This window comes from Typopeltis vanoorti, chromosome 20 (assembly GCF_054136105.1).
Source record: "Typopeltis vanoorti isolate ZY-2024b chromosome 20, IOZ_Tvanoo_1.0, whole genome shotgun sequence".
NCBI lineage: Eukaryota > Metazoa > Arthropoda > Arachnida > Uropygi > Thelyphonidae > Typopeltis > Typopeltis vanoorti.
In genome coordinates, this window is record NC_143568.1 from 109,853,491 (window position 1) to 109,876,193 (window position 22,703).

At 35.7% G+C, this 22,703-nt stretch overlaps 1 protein-coding gene across 1 annotated transcript in view; it reads left to right on the forward strand.

Moving 5' to 3' along the window:
* hob (bridge-like lipid transfer protein family member hobbit) overlaps positions 1-22,703 on the forward strand; it is an 844,941-nt gene that overhangs the window by 651,697 nt on the left and 170,541 nt on the right. Inside the window, exon 37 of the mRNA XM_090409957.1 lies at positions 12,569-12,751. Coding sequence (XP_090266083.1) covers positions 12,569-12,751 — 183 coding nt within the window. The remainder of the gene's footprint in view (positions 1-12,568; positions 12,752-22,703) is intronic.

The window sequence follows — 22,703 nt, forward strand, 5'->3', positions numbered from 1 at the left end:
GATAACACTGCATTTGTATTTTTTAAGAAGGAATCAAGGTCTGCCATGGCGGAAATTTGAAAAAATATTAAAGGCCTTCCATAGCAAATAATTAAAATAATATAAAATATTTAATATGTATGAAACACGACAGGCCTTTGATATTTTTTAAGTATCTGCCATGGTGGAACCTTAAGTCATTTTTCTTCTTTTATTAAAAATCACTGTTACAACCACTCGTAGCATATTGCAGTGTAGCCATATTCTACCAGCCGCAACGCACAAATTGGGAATCCAGGACCTAGACCTCGGTCTTCTGCTGGATCTATTTCCTGCCATCTTAGGATCTGTTTGGCTAGCCTTTCCTCACCTGTGGCCATACCACCTTAGATAGCTCTGCTTACACATTCTTGAATGCTAACAGTGTCAAGTTCTATTCACTCCCTAATTTTTATCAGAACCCTCATATCTGTCATCTTTATTCTTTGATCAAGTGCTTATTTCTAACCCAACTCTCAGATCCATAACTTAAAACTAGTTTGAACACTACTCGGCCTTTCCGGGAATTAAATTGTCACATCTCGTATTTTTCTTGTTCTGTAGGTCTCCATTATGAATGGCAATTGAAGTTTTCTATGTTCCTGTCAATTTTCATATTTTGGGTCTTTTTATTGCAGATTTTCATGCCAAATTTGTTACATCTGTTATTCAGTTTAGAAAAGAATCTGGGAGACTTGCATTGGATTTATTTAGGAGTGCACCATCTGCATAAACCAAAGAGCTAAGTTTGATAGCACTGATTCTAAAATCAGGTTTATTGCCACTTACTTTCATAATACAATCAATGTTGATGATGAAGAAGAAGAATGCAGCCTGAATTTACATTAAACCATCTTTTTTCTGTATATTTCCTTCAATTCTAACTGCTGAGTTACAATTTAAATAGAAACTATGTATTGGCCTGTATAATGTTATTACATTTATTCCTATAATTGTAGCATTTTGAAAAGCTTTTCTCTTGGCATCTTGTATCTTTTTTTTTTTTTTTCAAATCAACAAAACTTAAGTCCAGATCCTTGTTATATTTCCATGATTTCTCAGTTATTTGTTGTAAAGTGAAAATGACATCTTTTATTTGACCTGAACCCATATTTGTTCTTCACTTCCACTATTTGTCTTAGCCACTTTTCAGGTATACTTGCATAAATTTTACCCCTACAACACACATTTGGGAAATTCCTGTGTAATTCCAACAGTTAGTTTTATTTCCATTTTTTAATAAATGGGATTGAGTGCTCTGCTCCAAAATCCGGAATTTGAACTACTTACCAGGCCTTCTGAATTATGCAATGTAGTCACTGTATAAGTTTTATACTTTCATATTTGAGCATTTCTGATTGAATATCATATACTCTAGGTGCCTTTCAACATTTCAGGTTTGTGATGGGCTTTTCTATCACAAGTATTTATGTGTTCTCCTGATTGCATTCCACTTGAGTATATTCTACCACTGTTCTGTTAATTCTTGTTTCATTCAGCAACCTTTCAAAGTAATTTCTCCAGACATTAAGAATATCTTTAGTTTTTAAGTACCTATGAGTTTGTGTTTTTTTTTATCACATCTTTTTCTTGATCAGAATTTTTTAATTTTTTTCTTTATCAGATCTGAGAATTGGCTTAGAAATAAAGCACTGGATCAAAGATTAAACACCACAGATATGAAAATTCTGAGGAAAATTAGGGCCTGAACAGATGGTATCATTGGCAGAATCATATTAAAAATAAAAACGTTAAGAAGGAACTTGGCATTCAAGGATATGCAAGCAGCACTAATCTAAGGTAGTACGGACACTTAAATAGAATGAGAGAAGAAAGGTTAGCAAAACAGCTGTTTGTTAGATTCGCAGCATTTGAGTGATAACAAGTAATAGACTAATTTGGAGGAAAATTGTTGAAAGGAGATTAATAATGCAAAACTAATGTAGTGCTGTCATAGTAGCCTGAACACCTCTTGATGGTACGAGGGTGGTCTGAAAAGTTCTCGGTTTATGAAAAAGCGAATTTATAATTTCAACATTATTTTTATTTTTCAACATAATCTTCCTTAAGAGTAATACATTTATTCCAGCGATTCTTCAGCGCCATTATCCCGTCCCTGTAGTAGTTCTCAGTAAGATCTGCAAAATACTCCTCTACAGCTGCAATCACCTCGATTCGAATAAAAACACTGACCAGCGAGGAAGAGTTTTAGCTTTGGGAATAGATAGAAGCCAGAGGGAGCCAAATCTGGTGAATAGGGCAGATTTTCCAACAATTCATAGTGCAGATCCCTTAATTTTCCCATTGCCAAAACACTTTTGTGGGCAGGTGCATTGTCCTGATGAAGGATGATTTTTTTCATCTAGTCTGGTTAAAAGATCGGAATAATATTTCCTGGTTATTGTTTTACCCTTTTCAAAATAATTAATAAACAAAATGCCTTTAGCATCCTAAAACACCGATGTTTTGGGATGCAGCAGGAACATCCTGCTGATGGAACCGACTTTGTCTTCTTTAGTACTAAACAACTAGCTTCTGTCCACTGTTTTGACTGCTGTTTGGATTTGTGTAATGGTGAATCCAAGTCTCATCCATAGTAATAAATCACTGTACGAAATCAGTTTTATTCTTGTTAAAACGCTCCAAGCACTGTTCAGAGATTTTCATGCAAGTGCGTTTTTGATCTGCTGTGAGCAAGCACTGCACCCATCTTGCACAAAGCTTTCTCATATGCAATTCCTCATGCAAAATATATCCTACACGTTCTTTTGAAATGCCTATAATCTCAGCAATATCATGCACTTTGACTCGCCGGTCATCCAATACCATATCGTGCACTTACTTTATCAATGATTTCTGGTGTTGGACCTTTTTTGGGCATCCTTCACGTGGATCATCTTCAATGCTGGAGGTGTTAAAGTATTTCTATGTTGCATTTCTTCATGATCATGTCTGTTTTGCTTCTCATATTTTTTTATGTAAATTCAAGTGATAGCACCTCTGTAATTTTGATTTTCTTGACTGAAACGTCCCTAGATTTACTGTTTTTGCATTTTAACCATCTTCATTAGGATCTCTCAAGTATTCAAGTTCTTCTTTCCTTCTCTGTATGATATGGTACTTGCTTTAATTATCAAAATTCTTATGATGCACTGTTTTTTGTGTTGTATTACGATGGGATGTAGCACATTGATGTCGTGACCCATTAATTAATACAGAAGGAATTATAAAAAGAGTGGATGTTAAGATGGGAAGAATGAGAGGCCATGTTTGGAAATTGTTTGAAGATGTGGTGAAGAAGGATGTGAGGGATAGATTTTTTATGTTGAGAGATGTTAGTGGAATGCAATGCCGGAGTGCGCTGTTAATGCAGAGAGTGTGAAGAACTTTAAGGTTCATTATGATAGACATTGCTGGTTGAGTGGGCCTCTCATGATGAGTCTGTTGACTCCATGGAGATTACCAAAATAATAATACAAATGGTCCCCCAGTTACGGATGACCCGACTTACTCCGTTCCATACTTACGAATGGGCTTCCCATAAGGATAATTAATAAGCAAATAATTAAATTCATGATTCAGGAACTAGTTTCTTTCACTCATGCAAACAAACTCACACTTTGCCACATTATTAAATCAGCTCTTCCCATTATTTGGAAGTCAAATTTGAGGGCCTCAGTCACACTTGCCATGTTTGAAGATTGGTTCTTGAACTGTTTTATTCCTGCTGTGGAAAGTTATTGTTCGTAAAAAAATTCCCTTTAAAATTCTGCTTGTGCTGGACAATGCTTCTGGACATCCAACATTTTTAGATGACTTTAACTCTAATGTAAAGGTCGTATTTTTATAATCCAACACTACATCATTAATACAGCCAATGGACCAGGGAGTCATTTCTGCATTTAAGACTTATTATCCCCATCCCTTACGGCATACATTCCCACAAGCAGTCAGGGGCTTCAGAAGATGATGTGATGACCTTGAGAGAACTGAAAGAATTATAACATCCATGATGCCATCAAAAACATTGCTGATTCTTGGAAGGAAGTGAAGCAATCATTAAAGGGATGTGGAACAAACTCAAGCCCTCAATTCTATGATGATTTTCGTGACTCCACAGAAGATATCACTGAAGCCAGAAAAGCTGTGGTGGATACTGCAATTGGACATCAATGGAGATGATGTCCCTGACTCACTGGATTCCCATTCACAAGAATTAACCAATGAAGACCTTATGGAGATAGAGAAGCAGCTGATAGAAACACAAGAATCAGAAGTTCCAGAGCCAAGAAAGTTTACGACAAAAGAATTAGCCGAAGCTTTTCATCTCATTGAAGCAGGATTTGCTAAGCTTGAGAAGCAAGATCCTAACTTTCAGTTTACAAAGGTTTACCATGCAATTAGTGAGAACATCAGCTGCTACAAGGCCATTTATGATGAAAAAAAGATAAATGCTTTGCATACCATCCTAGATACTTTTTTTCAAGAAACCAACTTCAGTGGTAAGCCTCCTCCTCCAGAAACAGAATCAAACCTGATTCTCTAGCACTATCTCCATCAGCATCTTCTGATTAATGTTAGCCTACCTACTTACTTGCCTCAGAAACGTCCCTTCCAGTAAACAACACATTGATGCAACCTTTAATATTCTTTTTTGAAATTTCTCCTATCTCCTATCTAAACATTTTGTATGAGTTTGTTTTTTTTATGTTCTGTTTGTTTGAATTAAAAGAAAGAGTACAATAGTTTCTGTAACTTATTATTACAGTATAGGGGTATTATTATTATTATTACAGTATTACACTGTATTATTATTATTATTACCGCATATGCGCTGTTCATCAGGGATCCGAGTTACGTCCAAATCCGACTTAAAGACGTTCTCAGGAACGTATCTCATTCGTAACCTGGGGACTGCCTGTACTGGATTTCTTCTGTATACAATAAATTTATTTTAGTTGAGATAGATGTTAAATTATTCATGATATTATACATATTAAGCCATATGTTTGGTTTTATATAGTAAATACCTAGGTCCATGCTTTAAAGGATTCCATTCCATATAAATATTTTCAGGCTGTAGTGAAATTGATGAGTCCCTTGCCAAGCTTTTTTTTCTGCGAGTAATATTTGTTGTCATACTGCAATAATATATTTAAACAGTGTTTGGACAATCTAATGGTGTCAGCATTTTTTTTTTTTTACTTTCATGTGATCTAATTATGCTCTAGTATTTAACATCCATTAACATTTAATATTATTAGGAAATGATCTTTTAACAACAGTGAAATTTTATCCCTAGACATATCTGTACTTGCTAGGAGACTCGTAGATCCTAGTGTTATTTCTTTCATTTTTTTAAATGAAATCTCTGGAATTTTTTATGTATAAGCTTGTCTTTTCAGCATGTCAGACTAGTAGCTTGGATAAATATTTTGACAGGTTGTGTTTCAGGAGATCTGTAACATCTGTGATTGTGTGCAAAGGAACCTTCAGTTTGTGAACTTTAGGGACCTCAGAAAAAACAGCACACAAATCACACTGTAAGCAAAGGACATGACAGCCTTTGATGACAATACTCTATCTTGTATGTAATATTTATTATACACACACATTCAGAAGAATATAGTAATTTTATTACTGCAAATATTTCAACCAGTAACTAAACTGGTCATCATCAATACATCAGCATGATCACAAGGTGAAGCTATAACAAAGAATGTTAATTCGTCTTGTATGTAATAGTCGCATTTGTAATATAAGCTTTGGAAATTATTTATTCATTCAGCAATGTAGCATAACTGAAACCAGGGTCATATTCAAAACCACTTGTGGTTCTCTCTTGTAAGACATTTGAACTTTACAAAGTTGGAATATGGTAGGTAATATATTAACCAGCTGAAAAGTAATGCTGTTGTGTGATTCATGAAATCTGTTATTGTTAGGTTATTTCAGCTTTTTTTTTACTTTCATTATGTTCTTTTATCATTATTATTACTACCCAAGACTCCATTGAGTCAAAGACTCAACTAGGAGGTCCTTTTATCATACACAGCTCATCAATACAGTGCTTTAAACACACTCAAATTCTCTGCAGACCCCACACTCTCAGGCAAGGTTCACAACTCTGCATGAAAAAAAAACCTGCTTCTCACTCCCCTACTCACACCCTCTTTATACAGTTTCCAGGGATGACCTCTGGTTCTCCCCCGATCTCCCACTATTTTCTGTAGAGCCTCTCCAGCATTGATCCTATAACAACCCCTTAATAACTTGTAGGTCTCTATCATATCTCCCCTCTTCCTCCTGTCCACTAGACTCTGCAAGTTGCATCTTCTCAATCTTTCCTCATACTGGACATTCCAGAGGTTAGAAACTACCATAGTCAGTCGCCTCTGGACCCTTTCCAACATCTCTTCATCCTTCTGGAAACCAGGTGACTAAATCTGGGCACAATAGTTCATGTGTGGCCTAATCAAAGCCTTATACAATGGAACAAGAATCTCCCTACTTCTACAAGTCAGTGTCCTCTGCATCATTCCCAGATGCCTTTGTGTTGTCTTCACAATTTTGACTGCATGTCCCCTAAATTTCAGATTCTTATCCACTATCACCTCCAGATCTCTTATTTCCTCCACCTCCGACAATATATCCTCCCCAAGCATATTGAACAAGTTTAATTTAATAAAATAAAAGTAAAATAATTATTGAACAAGTTTATTGAACATCCTGTTTAACATCCATTAACATTTAACATTATTCATTCTTATGAAGCATGCCATAGAGCATATATAAAACTACTAGAGTTAATAAATTTACTGCATATCAGATAGTTCTTTCATTATGAATTATAACCACAGAAATCCTATTAAATATTAGGAATATTAGAAATGAGAGGAATGAGTTTATGGGCGTGATGGATTCATTGTACCTGAAGATTATTGGTGTTAATGAAATATGAAAAATGATATCCTGAATGTCTTGAAAAATAAGTTGAATGATATAGTATGTTTCGAGAAGTAGAAGGAAAATTGAACCAGTGGCTGATCTTGTGTGATTCATGAAATCTATTGTGTTATTTTATTATGATTTTCAGTGGGTTGGTGCTATAAGCCAGTATCAAGTATGAGATGTTTAGGCATATTGAGGAAGCATTTATTATTATGGTATATTTCAACTATAATAACATAGGAAGAGAAGCCTGCATCAGATAATAGGAAAATTGTCTTTCTGAAATTCAAGAAACAGTTATATTAAGCAGCATGTCATTGAGAGTACATGAGAGTCAAGAGTATGAGATTTGGTAATAGAGGATTGGAGAATTTGGTCCTTAGACAGTTGGATTGTGAATCAGATGAAATCTCTGCTCTTATGGAATTTGGAATTACATATCAGACAAGTATTGTACACATACCGGCCACTGAATTAGACTCCAGCACATATGTGGTTTGGCATAGATTCCACAAGGTGTTGGATTGAATCTATATCTACAGCATACCTTGCATTCTACCAGACAGTCCTTTAACTGGTGCAGATTTGACAGAGGAGGAATTTACTCCCAGATTTGTTTTTCTAACATGTCCCATACATTCTCAATAGGGTTCAGATCTGGGCTTTGTAGTGGCCAGGGAAGATGGTTGAAGTTGCTTTCATGCTCACTGAACCATTGCTGAACAATTCTTGCATAGTGGACAGTATCATTATCATCCATGAACCATCCATCACCTGCTGGATAGAAAGTGAACATTTGCAGATGGACTTGATCGGCAACAATGTTCAGATATTCCTTGGAGGGCAACCCTATCTTCCAGCAATGTCAGGGGACCCATTCTGTGCCACCTCCAGAACTTTAAATTGTGTTAGAAGGCAAACTGGGCTAATTGCTTCATGAGACTCACCAAACTCTCTGCCTACTATTGGTACAGAAAAAGGTGTACTATGACTTGTTGGACCACATCACCTGCTGGATAGAAAGTGAACATTTGCAGATGGACTTGATCGGCAACAATGTTCAGATATTCCTTGGAGGGCAACCCTATCTTCCAGCAATGTCAGGGGACCCATTCTGTGCCACCTCCAGAACTTTAAATTGTGTTAGAAGGCAAACTGGGCTAATTGCTTCATGAGACTCACCAAACTCTCTGCCTACTATTGGTACAGAAAAAGGTGTACTATGACTTGTTGGACCACATGACTTTTTTTCCGGTGTCCAGTTACTGTGTTCCTTACATTATTGTTGACGAACTTTCGGGTTCTTTGCATAAATCAGTGGTTTCCATATAGGCATGCTACTGCCAATACCAATCCTCTTCAATTCTCTGTGCATGGTTCGGTAAGATATGGGTCCAGAACAACATTCAATTGCTGCAAATAGGAAGTTCTGTTTATGTACAAGCCTTCTCAGACTACAGCGATCATGTTCCTGGCAGACTGTTTTAGGACCACAGTTACACCTCTTAGATGAGCAATGTGGGTTATTTTTCTACTGATTAAACACCCAGGATATCTTACCTTTTGAGAAACCAGTCAGCTCTGCTGTTTTCAAAATCATGGCTCCAGCCAGATGGACACCCACAATAGGCCCTTTATTGAACTCCAAAAGATCCTTTGTTTTTTGCATTGTGATCAACACTATTGATGATTACTGACCAGCAGCATTCTTAAATAGTTGCTTACAACATGTAGTGATGCACATAGCAGAAGGGATTATGGTATGGCAAAGATATAAAAATGGAAGGTAGAGAATAGTTGCATCAGACTAGCATTGTATGCCAAATATTCAGTTGTTTTTTTTTTATTATTATGTTACCAGTAGAAGTAGAAATACTTAAAGAATTATAGAGTTGCTGGACAGAGAAAGTGATTGGTTGACTTGTGCAGATGATATTGCATCACACTTCAAACATCACTTTATCAGAGTGTTGCATTCTGATGAAACAACTTTTATTTGCCACTTTTATTAGTCGGCCTGGTTAGCTGAATGGTTAACATATCCACTCTCTAGCCAAAAGGCTGCAGGTTCAAATCCTGCCATGGGCATGAATGTTTGCGATGATCTGTGAAAATACTAGTGGTGGTGGTGAGCAGTAGATGGCATTGGTGTAGATGATGATGGTAGTTGCAGTTCGTTGTATAGTTGCTGGATTTGAGTGGTGGAGACAGAATTGTAGAGTAGGTGCCTTCTCTCGATGAGTGTTTGGACTCAGTGGAGGTGTCACATAATAATAATAATTTCTAGAGAAAGAGAGAGAAAGTACAGGTAACCCTCGTATGATGCGGATGTTAGGTTCCACAGAAATGCCGCGTTATGCAAATCTCAGATCACATAGAAAAAGTAGGGTTATGATCAGAAATCTTTTTTTTTTTTTTAATTATATAAACAACAATGACATATCCAACAAAAACTATTTTTATTTAATTCAGGTAATTCATGTAAGTTAAGAAAACATATAAACTTTGAAACAAAATACATAGTATAAACTTATAAACATACAAATTGTTTGTAAACTTCATTGCCCATAATGTATAAATGTTTTAGGCAAAATAAAATAAAGTGCATATTTTAATCATCATTACTGTCTTCAAAACGAACATTTCACAGATGTTCTTTATTTTCAATGGCCAGATGTCATCATCACTTGAAATCTCTTGGACATCGTTTGTATAATTTTCATTGCATACTTCAGCTGGTTTAGTTATCAAGAAGTCAGTAATAAGACCTTGCTTACCACTATGCTGCAATTTTTTCATAAGTTCATAATACGAAGCTAAACAAATATCTAATTGTCTCGTGAATTTTCCAGATCGCTCCATTAAGGGATCATTATCCATAAAATAACTTCTTAACTTTCTTGCCACAAGTCCAATCCTTCTGATAATTTCTTAAACTGATTCTTTAACGGATTCATCACAATCAGAATCTTCGGCAGAATTTTCCCTGCTATTTGGTTCGATGTCATCTATTAATTGTACCAGTTCCTCCTAATTTAAATCTATTTCCCCATCAATTAATTCACTAATTTCATTTTCAACCATATAGCAAAAGCTCTCTAAGTGACCATTACTATAAAAATAAAATTTTTACATAAAAAAGCATTACATATTGTATGTGACTCACTAGAAAATAAAGTGCTCAGCTTGAGATTAGCACACTTATGATTTTTAATGCACTTTCCTGGCAGAAAACAAAGACAACGTTCAGCAATAAATGCTTTATACGGTAAACAATTCACGTACATGCGTACTAAAGGATATTTCCCCTAATATAAATTCACTACTTATAACTACATGCCGATACGGGCAGACACAAATTTAATGAAGATAAAATTTGATTTTTAAGTCGCACGGTGAAAAATATATGAAAAGATTATTATTATTATTATTACGGGTATCTCCATGGACTCACTGCGGGAGACCCAAACTAGCAAAACAATATCTGCCATATCTCTTCTTGAATTCATTTACAGACGAAGAGCTCACAACTAAGCCAGGCAATGAATTCCACTCATTCACCACCCTCCAGGCAAAAAACCTTGTTCTGACACCCTTGTTAACCACACTCTTCTTTAATTTCCAGGGATGACCTCTTGTTCTTCCATCACTAGCACACAGCTGAAACATTTCCCCTGCATCAATCCAATAAAAACCTTTCAGTAATTTAAATGTTTCTATCATATCCCCTCTTCTCTGCCTATCGACCAACCTCTGCAGTCCACAAGCTCTCAATCTATCAATGTAGGGAGCATTTTTTACATCACTCACCAACTTAGTCACTCTTCTCTGAACCCTCTCCACAGCCTTCTCATCTCCAAGGAATCCAGGTGACCAGACCTGAGCACAGTAATCCAAATGTGGAAGTACTAATGCTTTATAAAGGGGGATAATAACCTCTTTATCTCTGGATGTCAGTGTGTAATCCTATGTGCAATCTTGGACACCTTAACAATGTGTCCTCTGAACTTCGTCTCCCTATCTACCAACACCCCTAAGTCCCTAGCCTCATCGATCTCTTGGAGTACTGTTCCATCGATGTAGTACACAGCTGGTAATCTTTTAATCCCAAAATGCATGACTTTACACTTTTCCACATTGAACTGACATCCATTACCTTTTGCCCATTCTACCAGCTTATTTAAATCCTCCTGCAAACTTTCAACATCAGCTTGATTTTTTATTGCACTACACAACTTTGCATCATCAGCAAACAACTGAATATCTCCCTTTAAGCCGTTTCCTATATCATTTATATACAAATTAAACAACATTGGCCCAAGCACAGAGCCCTGAGGCACACCACTGGTCACCTGCCTCATTCTGGACTCGGCTCCTCCATACACCACCTTCTGGTATCTCTCCCTGAGCCATTCTCCTATCCATATCACCAATTTAGTATCCATTCCCATCTGCTCCAATTTGCATAACAGTGTTCCATGGAGTATCCTGTCAAAAGCCTTAGCAAAATCCAGAAGTATCATTGTGTAGCCAGTTCCTTTGTCCAACTCAGATGTCATTCTATTATGAAAAGTTAATAGATTGTTAAAAAAAAGTTAAAAGATAAAGGGTTACTACAATTTGGACCGTGTTTTTATTGAAACTGCGTTGAACAAAGGTTACTACAATTTGTATTCCACGTTGTACGAGGATTACCTGTATAATAATTGTAGGTGTATAAAATAGGTACATTTGGAATATTAAATATGGGTGTCAACAAAGTGGAGATATTGAATCAGATATCATCATTTTGCCAGCTGACAAAGGGAATGTTACTGTCATCCTAAATAGAACTGACTATTGCCTCAAGATCAGTGAATTATTAGATTGTAATACTTACTCTGAACTTCAAAGAGATCCCACGAGAGAACTACATAATAGGACAAATATTCTTCTCAAATCCACCGTGGAATTCTCTAGGAATATCTGCCTATTGCTCTGCTCTCTTCATCCACTTATTCCCCGTTTATATGGCCTCCCGAAGATCCACAAAGCAAACACTCCTCTTAGACCAATAGTTGAAGGCATTGACTCCACTACAATATGATCTCTCAAAATATCTCGCTTCCTCCTTAAAACATCTCACAGAGAAATCCTTTTCATATATTAAGAACTCAGTTGATTTTATCTCGAAGATAAAGAACATTCAACTTAACGAAGCAGACAGAATGGTAAGCTTTGACATAGTCTCACTTTTCACCAACCTTCCAACCCAGGAAGTGCTTAGTCTTTTAAAAAACAAGTTATCTAAAAAGATTTTCAATTTACTGGTACATTGTGTGGACTCAAGCTACTTCTTATTTTAAGACAAGATCTACAAACAGAACAGCGGTTTGGCAATGGGTAGCCCGTTGTCTCCAGTGCTAGCCATCGTTTTTCTGGAAGATTTTAAGGAAAAGGCCATCTCCTCAGCGACACTAAAACCCAAAATCTGGCTATGGTACATGGACAGTTAATATTTATAAATCATTTAACCGAGTCAATTACTCTGTGTGTGTGTGTGTATATATATATATATATATATATATATATATATTATTTATTATTTTTTTAATCAAAGGATAAAGAGGATACCCCAACCCATCGTCTAGTTGTTGATGGACTGAAAGGATCATGGACAAAAAATAATAGAGATGTCATCTTCATTCTCTTTGATAGCTACATGAAATCTAAATTGTTGAAAAGGAACCTGTCTACAGAAGCTTTGAAAGGTGTTAAATTTGAGACACAAAATACTGCAGGGGTGAGTGTTATTTTTTTCATATGATAAAAATTAAAAATCATACTTATTTATCACTTAAAATGTGGCTGTAAGCTTCCAGAATTACAACTGAATACTATGATGCTTGTTTCAAATTCTACTGAAAAATTAGATATTAATTTTTTTTTTTTTTTTAATGTTGAGAATTACTTGCAGAAAATGGCTTTTATTTCAAGAAAATTAACACAAATAATTTAGTAGAAAAACTTTTGCATTGTTCTTTGACATAGAGGCAACCATGGATCCATTTATGTGCATTTTATGTTTCTTTAATTTCTAAACAGTGGAAAAGTATTTAATTAATTGTAATTAACTGCAAATATTTTGGTTTGAATGTCTTGAACATTCATTAGTGTAACAAAATAGAATTGGAAAGAACAATAATATAGGTACATGGAGAATGATATCCATATCATGTGCAGTTGCATGAAAGCCAGGTAAATGTAATACTATTAGGATCTGAAATAAGTGTTTCTCTAACTATATTACTGATACTGTTACAATTACTGATAACAATTTCCCAAATTTTGCACATAACAACATGTCATTGAGGTTTGAATGGTGGAGAAGGACCTCAGCACTTTCTTTAAAAAGATGTTCAGATTTGCGAGCAACTGTGCAATAATTTAACATCATCTCAGAGGATCTCATGGCCAGCATTAGTAAATGAAGGTTTGACGAGAAAAGATCTGTGACAATTTTTTTTTTTTTATTCAATGTAGGATTGGCATTAGAAATGCATTTAGTGATTGATCAGTCTGTTTATCCAAAGTAAAGTAACTTGCAGTTACATGGAATTGAAAGTGCAGCGTTGTACTATACTCTATTCAAAAGTAGATAGCAATAAATTGCTGATTTAATTAATAGGTTTAAACAGTCGAAAGACGGAATTTTCTAAGGATACTAGAAACACATTCGGAAATATGTCTGCTGGAAGGGATGGAGATACTTTTGTTACGCTGATGATGGTTTAAGAAATTAAAACCAAAATATTTGTATAATCAATTACAATTAACTATCTTTCCACAGCATTCATATGTATTTTATGTTTCTTCTGCATTATTTAAATTCTCTGATAGTACAATACTAAATCTTTTTTTTTTACTTTTTTTTAGAAACGGCATTTAAACTTGAGATATTTTCAAATAAAAATCTGCTTTAATTTGCAAGGACTGTAATCCACTCAAAGCAGAAATTACTACAAAGATAGTTTTTCTAGCTGTAATGAAAATAAAACTAAGATGAATTAAAAGAAAAACTTTGTTCTGCTGAATAGAGGTTATTCGGATTTGCTGACTCCTTAAAGCACAATTCACTGACTTTCCAGAATGGATTTAGGAGATAGCTAATCAACAAACCATTCTGTATTGTAGCTTAAAGATAAGGAACTGTTAATGTTATTAAATTATTAGACCCTCCAAAGCGCATTCAGTATAGATGAAGCTCTTTGACTGGAAAGATTAAATTGCATTTAAGGCACAAAGAATCTTTATCAGGACTTTTCAACAGAAGGTGAGCTAGCTGGTCTCAATGCAGAGGTGGCAGGGTTTTTTCCTCCTGGAAACTTGGGTTGTTCATCCCCACTAAACAGGCAAACTGGTCAGAACAGCACACAATTGACAACCATAGCACATAATGTGAATAGGATTAATTGCCCTATTATAAGCATTATCTGGTTTCTAAAAAGCTATGTTAGTTGTCCCAGACATGCCATTGAGCCTAACATAAAATGACTTGACTATTCTTTCTTTTAAGGTTACATGGTGGTCAGCATTCATAGTGAAGAATTTATGGAGATACATGTTAGAATAATTACTTATCATTAAGAAATACTTCCTCTTAAGAGATTCAACGATGACTTCTAAGGCTGGAACAGGCAACTCTAGGCCTAAATCCTTGATTGGCATGATGATGATGATGATCATTAAGAAAGTAACATTCGGTGTTTCGACTCTATATTGAGGTCATCATCAGGAAAACATATGTATATCATACAAGCTACATGACAATACACTACACAAAAGTAAGATGAATCTTACTTTTGTGTAGTGTAAGTAAGATGAATCTAATGTTTGTTAATTATTTGCCCTAGCCTGATCTCTGGTGGTGATGGGGAGGGAGGGGAGACCTGAACTATGTTAAACAATTTCTAAAGTCCTCACATATTAAGATTATCTTCTGTTTGGGATTGTTCTGGATGCTGTATGGGTTGAAGATGGGTCCTCCAAATTCTTGGAATAATTAATCCATCAATTCTTGTTCAGATTTTGATGATGTTTCAGCATTTCAGTGTTTAAATTTTTTTTCATACCAGGTTTTGGTTCAGCATAGGGACTTGGTGCCTTTCCAGTCAATTCTGTGACATGTTTGGAGTGCATGGTCTGACAGGCAGCAGGCACAACTAGGTGGTAGACGAATTTTATTACTTGGTGTACTACGAGGGTGGTCTGAAAAGTTCTTGACCTCGACCATAGATGGCAACACTATCGGCAAGATTTTTTTTTCTACGTTGGTACATCTGTCATAAGCATCTATGTGAAATTGCAAGTCATTCTATCAAGTAGTTTGTTTTATACAGCTGTCTGAAGCAAAAGTGTTGTCTGTATCCCTTGAAATGGATAAAATTGAGTATCACGCGATCACAAAATTCTTTGTAAAAGAAGGTTTAATGGCAAGAAATTCATTCTAAGTTCATAAAAGTTTATGGGCACTCTTCTCCTTTGTTTTCGACAATTAAGAAATGAGCTGCTGAGTTTAAACGTGGCCATACCAGCCTTGAAGATGATCCACATGAAGGACGTCCAAAAAGTGTAATGATCAAATGCACAATATGGAATTGGATGACCAGCGAGTTCAAAGTGCATGAAATTGCTGAGACTATAGGCATTTCAAAAGAAAGTGTAGGATATATTTTGCATGAAGAATTGCAAATGAAAAAGCTTTGTGCAAGATAGGTTTTTGCACAAGATTTGATCTGCTTGCTAACAGCAGATCAAAAATGCACTCGCATGAAAATCTCTGAACAGTGCTTGGCAGTTGTTCAGCGCCAAAGAAGACAAATTCGGTTCCATTAGCAAGAAAGGTCATGGCATTGGTGTTTTGGGTTGCTAAAGGCACTTTGTTTATTAATTATCTTGAAAAGGGTAAAACAATAACCGGGGAATATTATTCCGACGTTCTTTTAATCAGACTAGACGAAAAAATTCGTGAAAAAAGAACCGGTTTGCAGAAGGAAAAAAATCATCTTTCATCAGGACAATGCACCTGCTCACAGAGGTGTTTTGGCAATGGGAAAATTAAGGTATCTCTACTATGAATTGTTGGAATATCCACTCTATTCCCCAGATTTGGCTCCCTCTGACTTCTTCTATCTCTTTCCAAAACTAAAACTCTTCCTCGCTGGGCAACGTTTTTCTTCGAATCAAGAGGTGATTACAGCTGTAGAGAGGTATTTTGCAGATTTTACTAAGAACCACTACGGAGAACAGGATAATGGTGCTGGAGAATCACTGGAATAAATATATTAGTCTTAAGGGAGATTATGTTGAAAAATAAAAATAATTTTTAAATTATAAATTCTTTTCATTGTTAGGTCGAGATCTAACAATGAAAAAACAAATTTCAGACCACCTTCGTACCATCAGTTTGCTTATAGGACATTTGAAGTGGCTAAAAACCACATTTGGACTTTAAAGCAAAGACCAAATTTATTTTTTCTCATTTTTTTTTCTAATAAGCAATGTTTTCAGAGTTATATCAGACATTATAGAGAGAGACTATCTTTTTTTTTTTTTTTTTTTTTTTTTTTTTTTTTTTTTGCAATTACAGTTATAAAATGGTTATGAAATCATGGTTATTTCTCAAATAGATAGATAGGCTATAGTATACTTGATCAAACCTAATGGTAAGTAACACTTTAAGAGGCTTCCAAATTTTCTTCCAGCTTTGACTGGAGTTAGTCCAGAAGTGATTACTGTTACAGAGGAGTTGAGTAAAATTCTCTGTGTGTATGAGTTAGTAAAGAACTCACTTTAAAAATCTATAAAGTGAGAGAATAATATTCTTTTTTCTTTGTGACAATTTATGTGTGCAGATGTGGTTACCTGGGTTTTAAACAGTTTAAGAGACACATTTGAAAGATCCGGCTGCCAATAGTTCTCCTGTGGAATTACACATATAAAAAGGGAATGGGGGGAAGGGATTTTTGATAGAAACACACAACCTAATAAGGGAATTATGCAGTATTTACAAGTGAAATTCTGCACTTATTGTTAGATAGGAATAGAACTCGAGTCGATCCCTGGAAGCTGACTGAGAATGTGATTAATAGGATGTGTGGTCCAGGTTTTTTCATGACTTGCAGAATGGAGTACCATAGGGTGTTGTAGGTCTTCGGTGAATGCATTGAAGGAGTAAGAGAGATGATAGCTATTTAGGTATGAGTAATTAAAGGACCTTCCTTGATGAGAGTCCTTTTAGTCACTCCTTTTTGATGTCAAAACCTCCTTCGTTTTTCCATTTACACACTCTTTGAATATTTTTATATCAAGTGATATTTGTGCATGTTTGCTTTGATATGCCATTTCAGAGAATTTTCAACTTAGAATCTCAAGTTTCTGTCAAATTCATTTGCTATTTCTCTCAGTTGTTGCCTAATGCCACCAATCATTTCAAAGTTTTTAACATCTTTCTTTACATGTTGATTTTCTCAATCCAGTTTTCCTAACAATGGGATCATCCTAGAAGATTAAAATGTCCACAGCTCTAACTAGCCTTCTTTTCTGACTGAACATGCCTAGCAGATAAAGTTGCCATGGCTTTGCTTTCACCAGCAGCCTTGCACATACTGTTAATGTCTAGTAGATAGCCCTAACCATTCTCCAAATATTTTAGATCTTTCTTGCTGGTGGTCACTCTGTGGATGTTATTTGTCCTGTATACAGTTTTGATTTCTAATGTTGATTTCTTCTGCTATAGAGAAACTCTCACACACTACCAAAATCATATATTGCTGCAAGAAAATTATCAACACATTATTAAAACTTATTTTGAAAAGACTAAAACAAGAAACTAGTATCATGTCAAAATGACAGCTATACCTTCTTGTTGCTTCCTAGATATTGGCCACAACTATTTCTGATTCTGCTTTCTCTTTTTTTTTCACTTGGATAGTTCTGTTTCATTGTCACTGACAGAAAAACCACAATCTCGGTGATGCTTGCTTCTTTTCCTTCTGCTGGTGCATTGATCTTAGTAAATATCCTCTTTCATTCCAAGAACATAACATTGAATGACCCCTTGAAGTTTTTGATAGGCATTTAACAGGGTGCCACATGATAAGCTGATATTTAAGTTGCAGCACATAGGTCTGGATGTCAGATTGGTTAACTGGATTCAGGATTGGCTGTCTGATAGGTATCAGAGAGTTGTGTATGGTGGAGCAGTTTCAAGGAGGCAGAGGGTTACAAGTGGGGTCCCACAGGGCTCAGTACTAGGACCTATATTGTTTAACCTTTATATCAATGACATTGCCAGTGGATTACAAGGGGATATTCAGTTGTTTGCGGATGATGCGAAGCTGGGAAGGATTATTAGTAATAGTGCAGATGTGGTAGCTCAGAAATAGTGCAGATGTGGTAGCTCTGCAAGAGGATTTGAATAAGCTAGATAGATGGGCAAATGAATGGGGGTGTCAGTTTAATGCAGCAAAATGTAAGGTCTTGAGGTTTGGGAAACATCGATGGGATGCAGCATACTCTACGGGAGGAGTTATGCTGGAGGAAGTAGGGGAGACAAGAGATGTGGGGTCGATGGTTGATAGAAACCTGAAGTTTAGGGGACATGTTGCAAAGGTGGTGAAGGTAACACAGAGGATTGCTACAATTATGAGAAGGACACTGACCTGCAGAGATAAGAGGGTTATCATTCCGTTGTATAAGTCTCTGATCAGACCACACTTGGACTATTGTTCTCAGATTTGGTCTCCAGGATTTGAAGGGGATAAATTAACTGTGGAAAGGATACAAAGATGGACGACAAAGATGGTTTCAGGACTGTACAAGGATAGTTACGAGGATCGGCTGAGGGAATGTGGACTGCAGAGTTTGGTGGATAGAAGAAGGAGAGGTGATATGATTGAGACTTTTAAACTGTTGAGAGGTGGTTACAGGGTTGACACTGGGGAGTTCTTTCGCTTGGTTGAACAGCGGGAAGGAGTGATGACAAGAAGCCATCCCTGGAAGTTACGAAAGGAAACTGTGAGCAAGAGGGTGATGAGTGGTTCTTTGCGTGGAGGGTGGTTGAACCGTGGAATGCATTGCCTGATGGAGTTGTGAAAGCGAGAACAGTCAATGAGTTTAAGGAGTGGTATGATAGACTTTGTGTTTCTTAGAGGGGGACCTCCCCTCAATGAGTCTTGACAGACTTTATGTTCTTAGGAAGGACCTCCCACAATGAGTCTTTCGACTCCATGGAGGCCTGAATAATAATAATAATAGATCAGAATAATCTTGTCCAAACTGAATATCATAAAGTGCCCCTGGTCCTGATGGCATCTCACTGCTTGTTCTGAAGGAGTACTCCAGCATTGTCTCTTGGTTTATCACTTTTCTTCTGTATCTATGATGCTTGCAGCCTATAAATGAGTCTATAGTTAATCCATTCCTAAGATGGTGATATATCTTGATTATTAGAATTTCCATTCACTTTCTCTCATCTGAATTCTTTCTAAAGTAATGGGGGGAAAAATCATTAACACCTCTGTTCTAACCTGAAAGCCTCTCAACTAATAAATGATTGTCAGTATGGATTTTGCCACTATCAATCAACCAGAAATCTTGCTTATTTCTACACTTTAGGACAAGTGCTATGTGGTTAATATCTAAGACATTTGATTGGGTGTGGCACAAACACCTATTAAGTAAACTCCAATCTTGTAGTCTTTCTTCTTATTTCTTCAACAGTTGCCAGCTTTCTCTCGTCTTGCACATTTTGTTCATGGTATGAGATCTTTATCTTCATCCAACAACTGATGATGGGGTTCCACAAGCTTTACACTTTTGCCTTTTCTCTCTATTTCCCTTCTATATATATCAATGACCTTCTCCATTTGACTGCAGATCCTATACACAATTCAACTGTTGCCCTCCTGTTTCTCATTTGACAAACCATTCACTTCAAAAATCATCAGAATTTCCAGAATATTAACTTATACAACCCTAAATTCTGATCTCTAGACTAAACTTCTTAATTTTAGTATGTTAATAAAATTCATTCCTGTCATATTTCTAAAAAAAAAAAAAAAAACTCTTTCTTCCAGTCTAACGTTTTACATCTAAATCACCAGACTTGATGAAATTTCTCTTTTTTTTTGGGGGGGGGGGAGTTCCCCCCTTTTGGTTAAGTTGCCATCATCTACCAGTTCCATCAAATCAATACACTGAATACTCTTCTCACTTTTGAGATAGTAACTCTGAAAGAAGAGAGCAAATTGATCATGACCCATTGCTGACCAATCAATTCTTTCATGTAGACATTCAGTTTGTGCTGTTTGCTTTTTTTCCATATTTTTCAATAATTCTCCCACTCTCATTGAATCTGTTAAAATGTGCAACAGCTATGCAACATCCCTTCACAGTTTAATCCTAAACTCACAATTTTTTTTTTTTTTTTTTTTATTATCCCATGGTATTATTACACCAGATCATAGAGGTCAAGTTCGTGTATTTTATACAGCACCTTTTCTGGGTTGTTATAGAGTTCACATTTGGAAATATTCATACAGTTTAGAAAATGCACTGGTGATGCTTCCTCGATGTTAGAGATTTTGCAGGTTGGGAAGACTTTTTATGCCATTGCTAAACTTGATTGGTCTTGTGTGGCTGATCTTGAGGTGAGAGACCATGGTAGTGGCACAGTGATTAAACTTGGAGTTGACGGTAGCGCCTGGATTTTCTGCTGAGTACCAGTGATGAGTCATGTCCTGAAGAATTTTTCTTTTTGTGTTTTCTTTTTGGGTGGTTATAAAAAGATCGAAATCTGTGGTATCACTTGATGTTGCGGCCATTTTTGCTACTTCATCTGCAGTTTCGTTTCCCTTTAATCCCACATGGGATGGGATCCATTGGAAGATTATATCGGAATCCTTATGTTTTTTGCTATGTCTCTAAGTATTTCTTGATGGCTAGTGTAGCAGTTCTTAATAGCTGGAAGGGCTACTAAGGAATCTGTGAAAAATATAAACTCTTTCGGGTTTTGTTTGTCCAAATATTGCAGTGCTGTGTTAATGGCTATTAATTCTGCATGGTATGAGTTGCATTCAATACTGTTAGTTGTTTTTAGTTCTATATTATGAGAGCCATAGATGAGTATACCACTCCCAGAATTGCCATTTGGATTTTTGGAGCCATCTGTGTAGATCTTTATTGAGTCAGGTCCATATTCCATTATTTTTGAAAGGGCTATTGATCTCAAGATTTCAGGGTTTTCTAGACTTTTTTTCTCATGTTTCCCTATTTCAGAGTTGATAACTATATTTTTCCTGTCTTGATTTGGAGGAAATGCTGGGTAGTCGGCTATTTTATTAGACAATCCAAGGGAATTTTATTTCCTATGATTTCATGCATTGTTGATTTTTTCTTTATTCGGTTTGTTGGCTTCCAGTTTTTAAAAAGTTCACTTGTTCTATGATGTGCAAGGTTGGCTCTTTTTTCCAAATTTGGTAAGATTTTCTTGCCACCTAATTTTTAAAGGAACAAGGTTGGATTCAAATTCTGCTATTTTTCCAGGAGTTGTATTCCTTAGTCCACATATGATTTTAGCTGCATTTTTCTGAAATTTTATAAGTTTGTCTAAACTGGTTTGTGATGTTTGCATCCAGATAGACGAGCATATTCCATTATGGGAACGATAATAGAAGTATATGTGACTTTTAAGGTTTTAACATTGGCTCCCCACTCTTTACCTGAGATACTTTTCATGATATTTAGTCTTCTTTTTGCTCTGACTGCAACATTGTTGATATGTTTATTAACCTCCCAACCGGCCGGTGTGGATGATATAGTCAGCTCTTCCTAGCTTTTTTCATGGATCAAAACTTCGTCGGCATTCTACCTATTTTCATGCCATTACCTTTCTCCGCCGTTAATCTCGTTACGGCTATTCTATAGCATTAGTGGATTAACTGTTGCTGAGTGACCTTTGTGTCCCGTCCCCCTGTCTTTACGTCTATTGTGTTGCTTAGAATTTTATTTACTGTCCTAAGTTATTTGACCTTTCTTGCCTCTAAAATGATTTATTGTGTCTCTTCCCGAAAATTGAAACCAATTTCACATATGCGAAAAAAAAAATCAATCCTGAAATGCCCACTGATCAGCTTTTGCAATGAATCTATTTAGTGATAGTGAATTTTGTGTATTTTATTCTACAAATCAGTGCACCGGAAGAGATGCACTGATTGTTCTTTCACTTTACGTATAATAATTGAATAATTGTTTTTCGAATTTTAAAATTTTCAAATGTTTGCTTTGAAAATATTATGTCAAATATGTATATTTTTAAATAATATTTATTGAAATAAATATGTCCTTTTTCTTTCGTTTCTAGCGAAATAGCATTATATGGATCATCATATTTTAGATTTAGAAACGATTTTTTGTTATTTATAAAGACAAAATTAAAAAAAATGTTAAAATGCTAAATTGCCTTACTCGGTTTCCGATTGTGTCTTTTTGGTATCAAAAATTTATATCCAATGATATTTTAGCAGTGATTCTTTCCCTTCGTCATTTATTTATTTATTTGTATTATGCATATTACGATAATATCTAGTGCATAACTTCGTAGATATGTTGAAAATATAATGTGAAAAATATCATATTCGGAATGATTCAACATTTTTGCTCATTTTGAAGATTTTCTAATGTTTCCCCCCCCC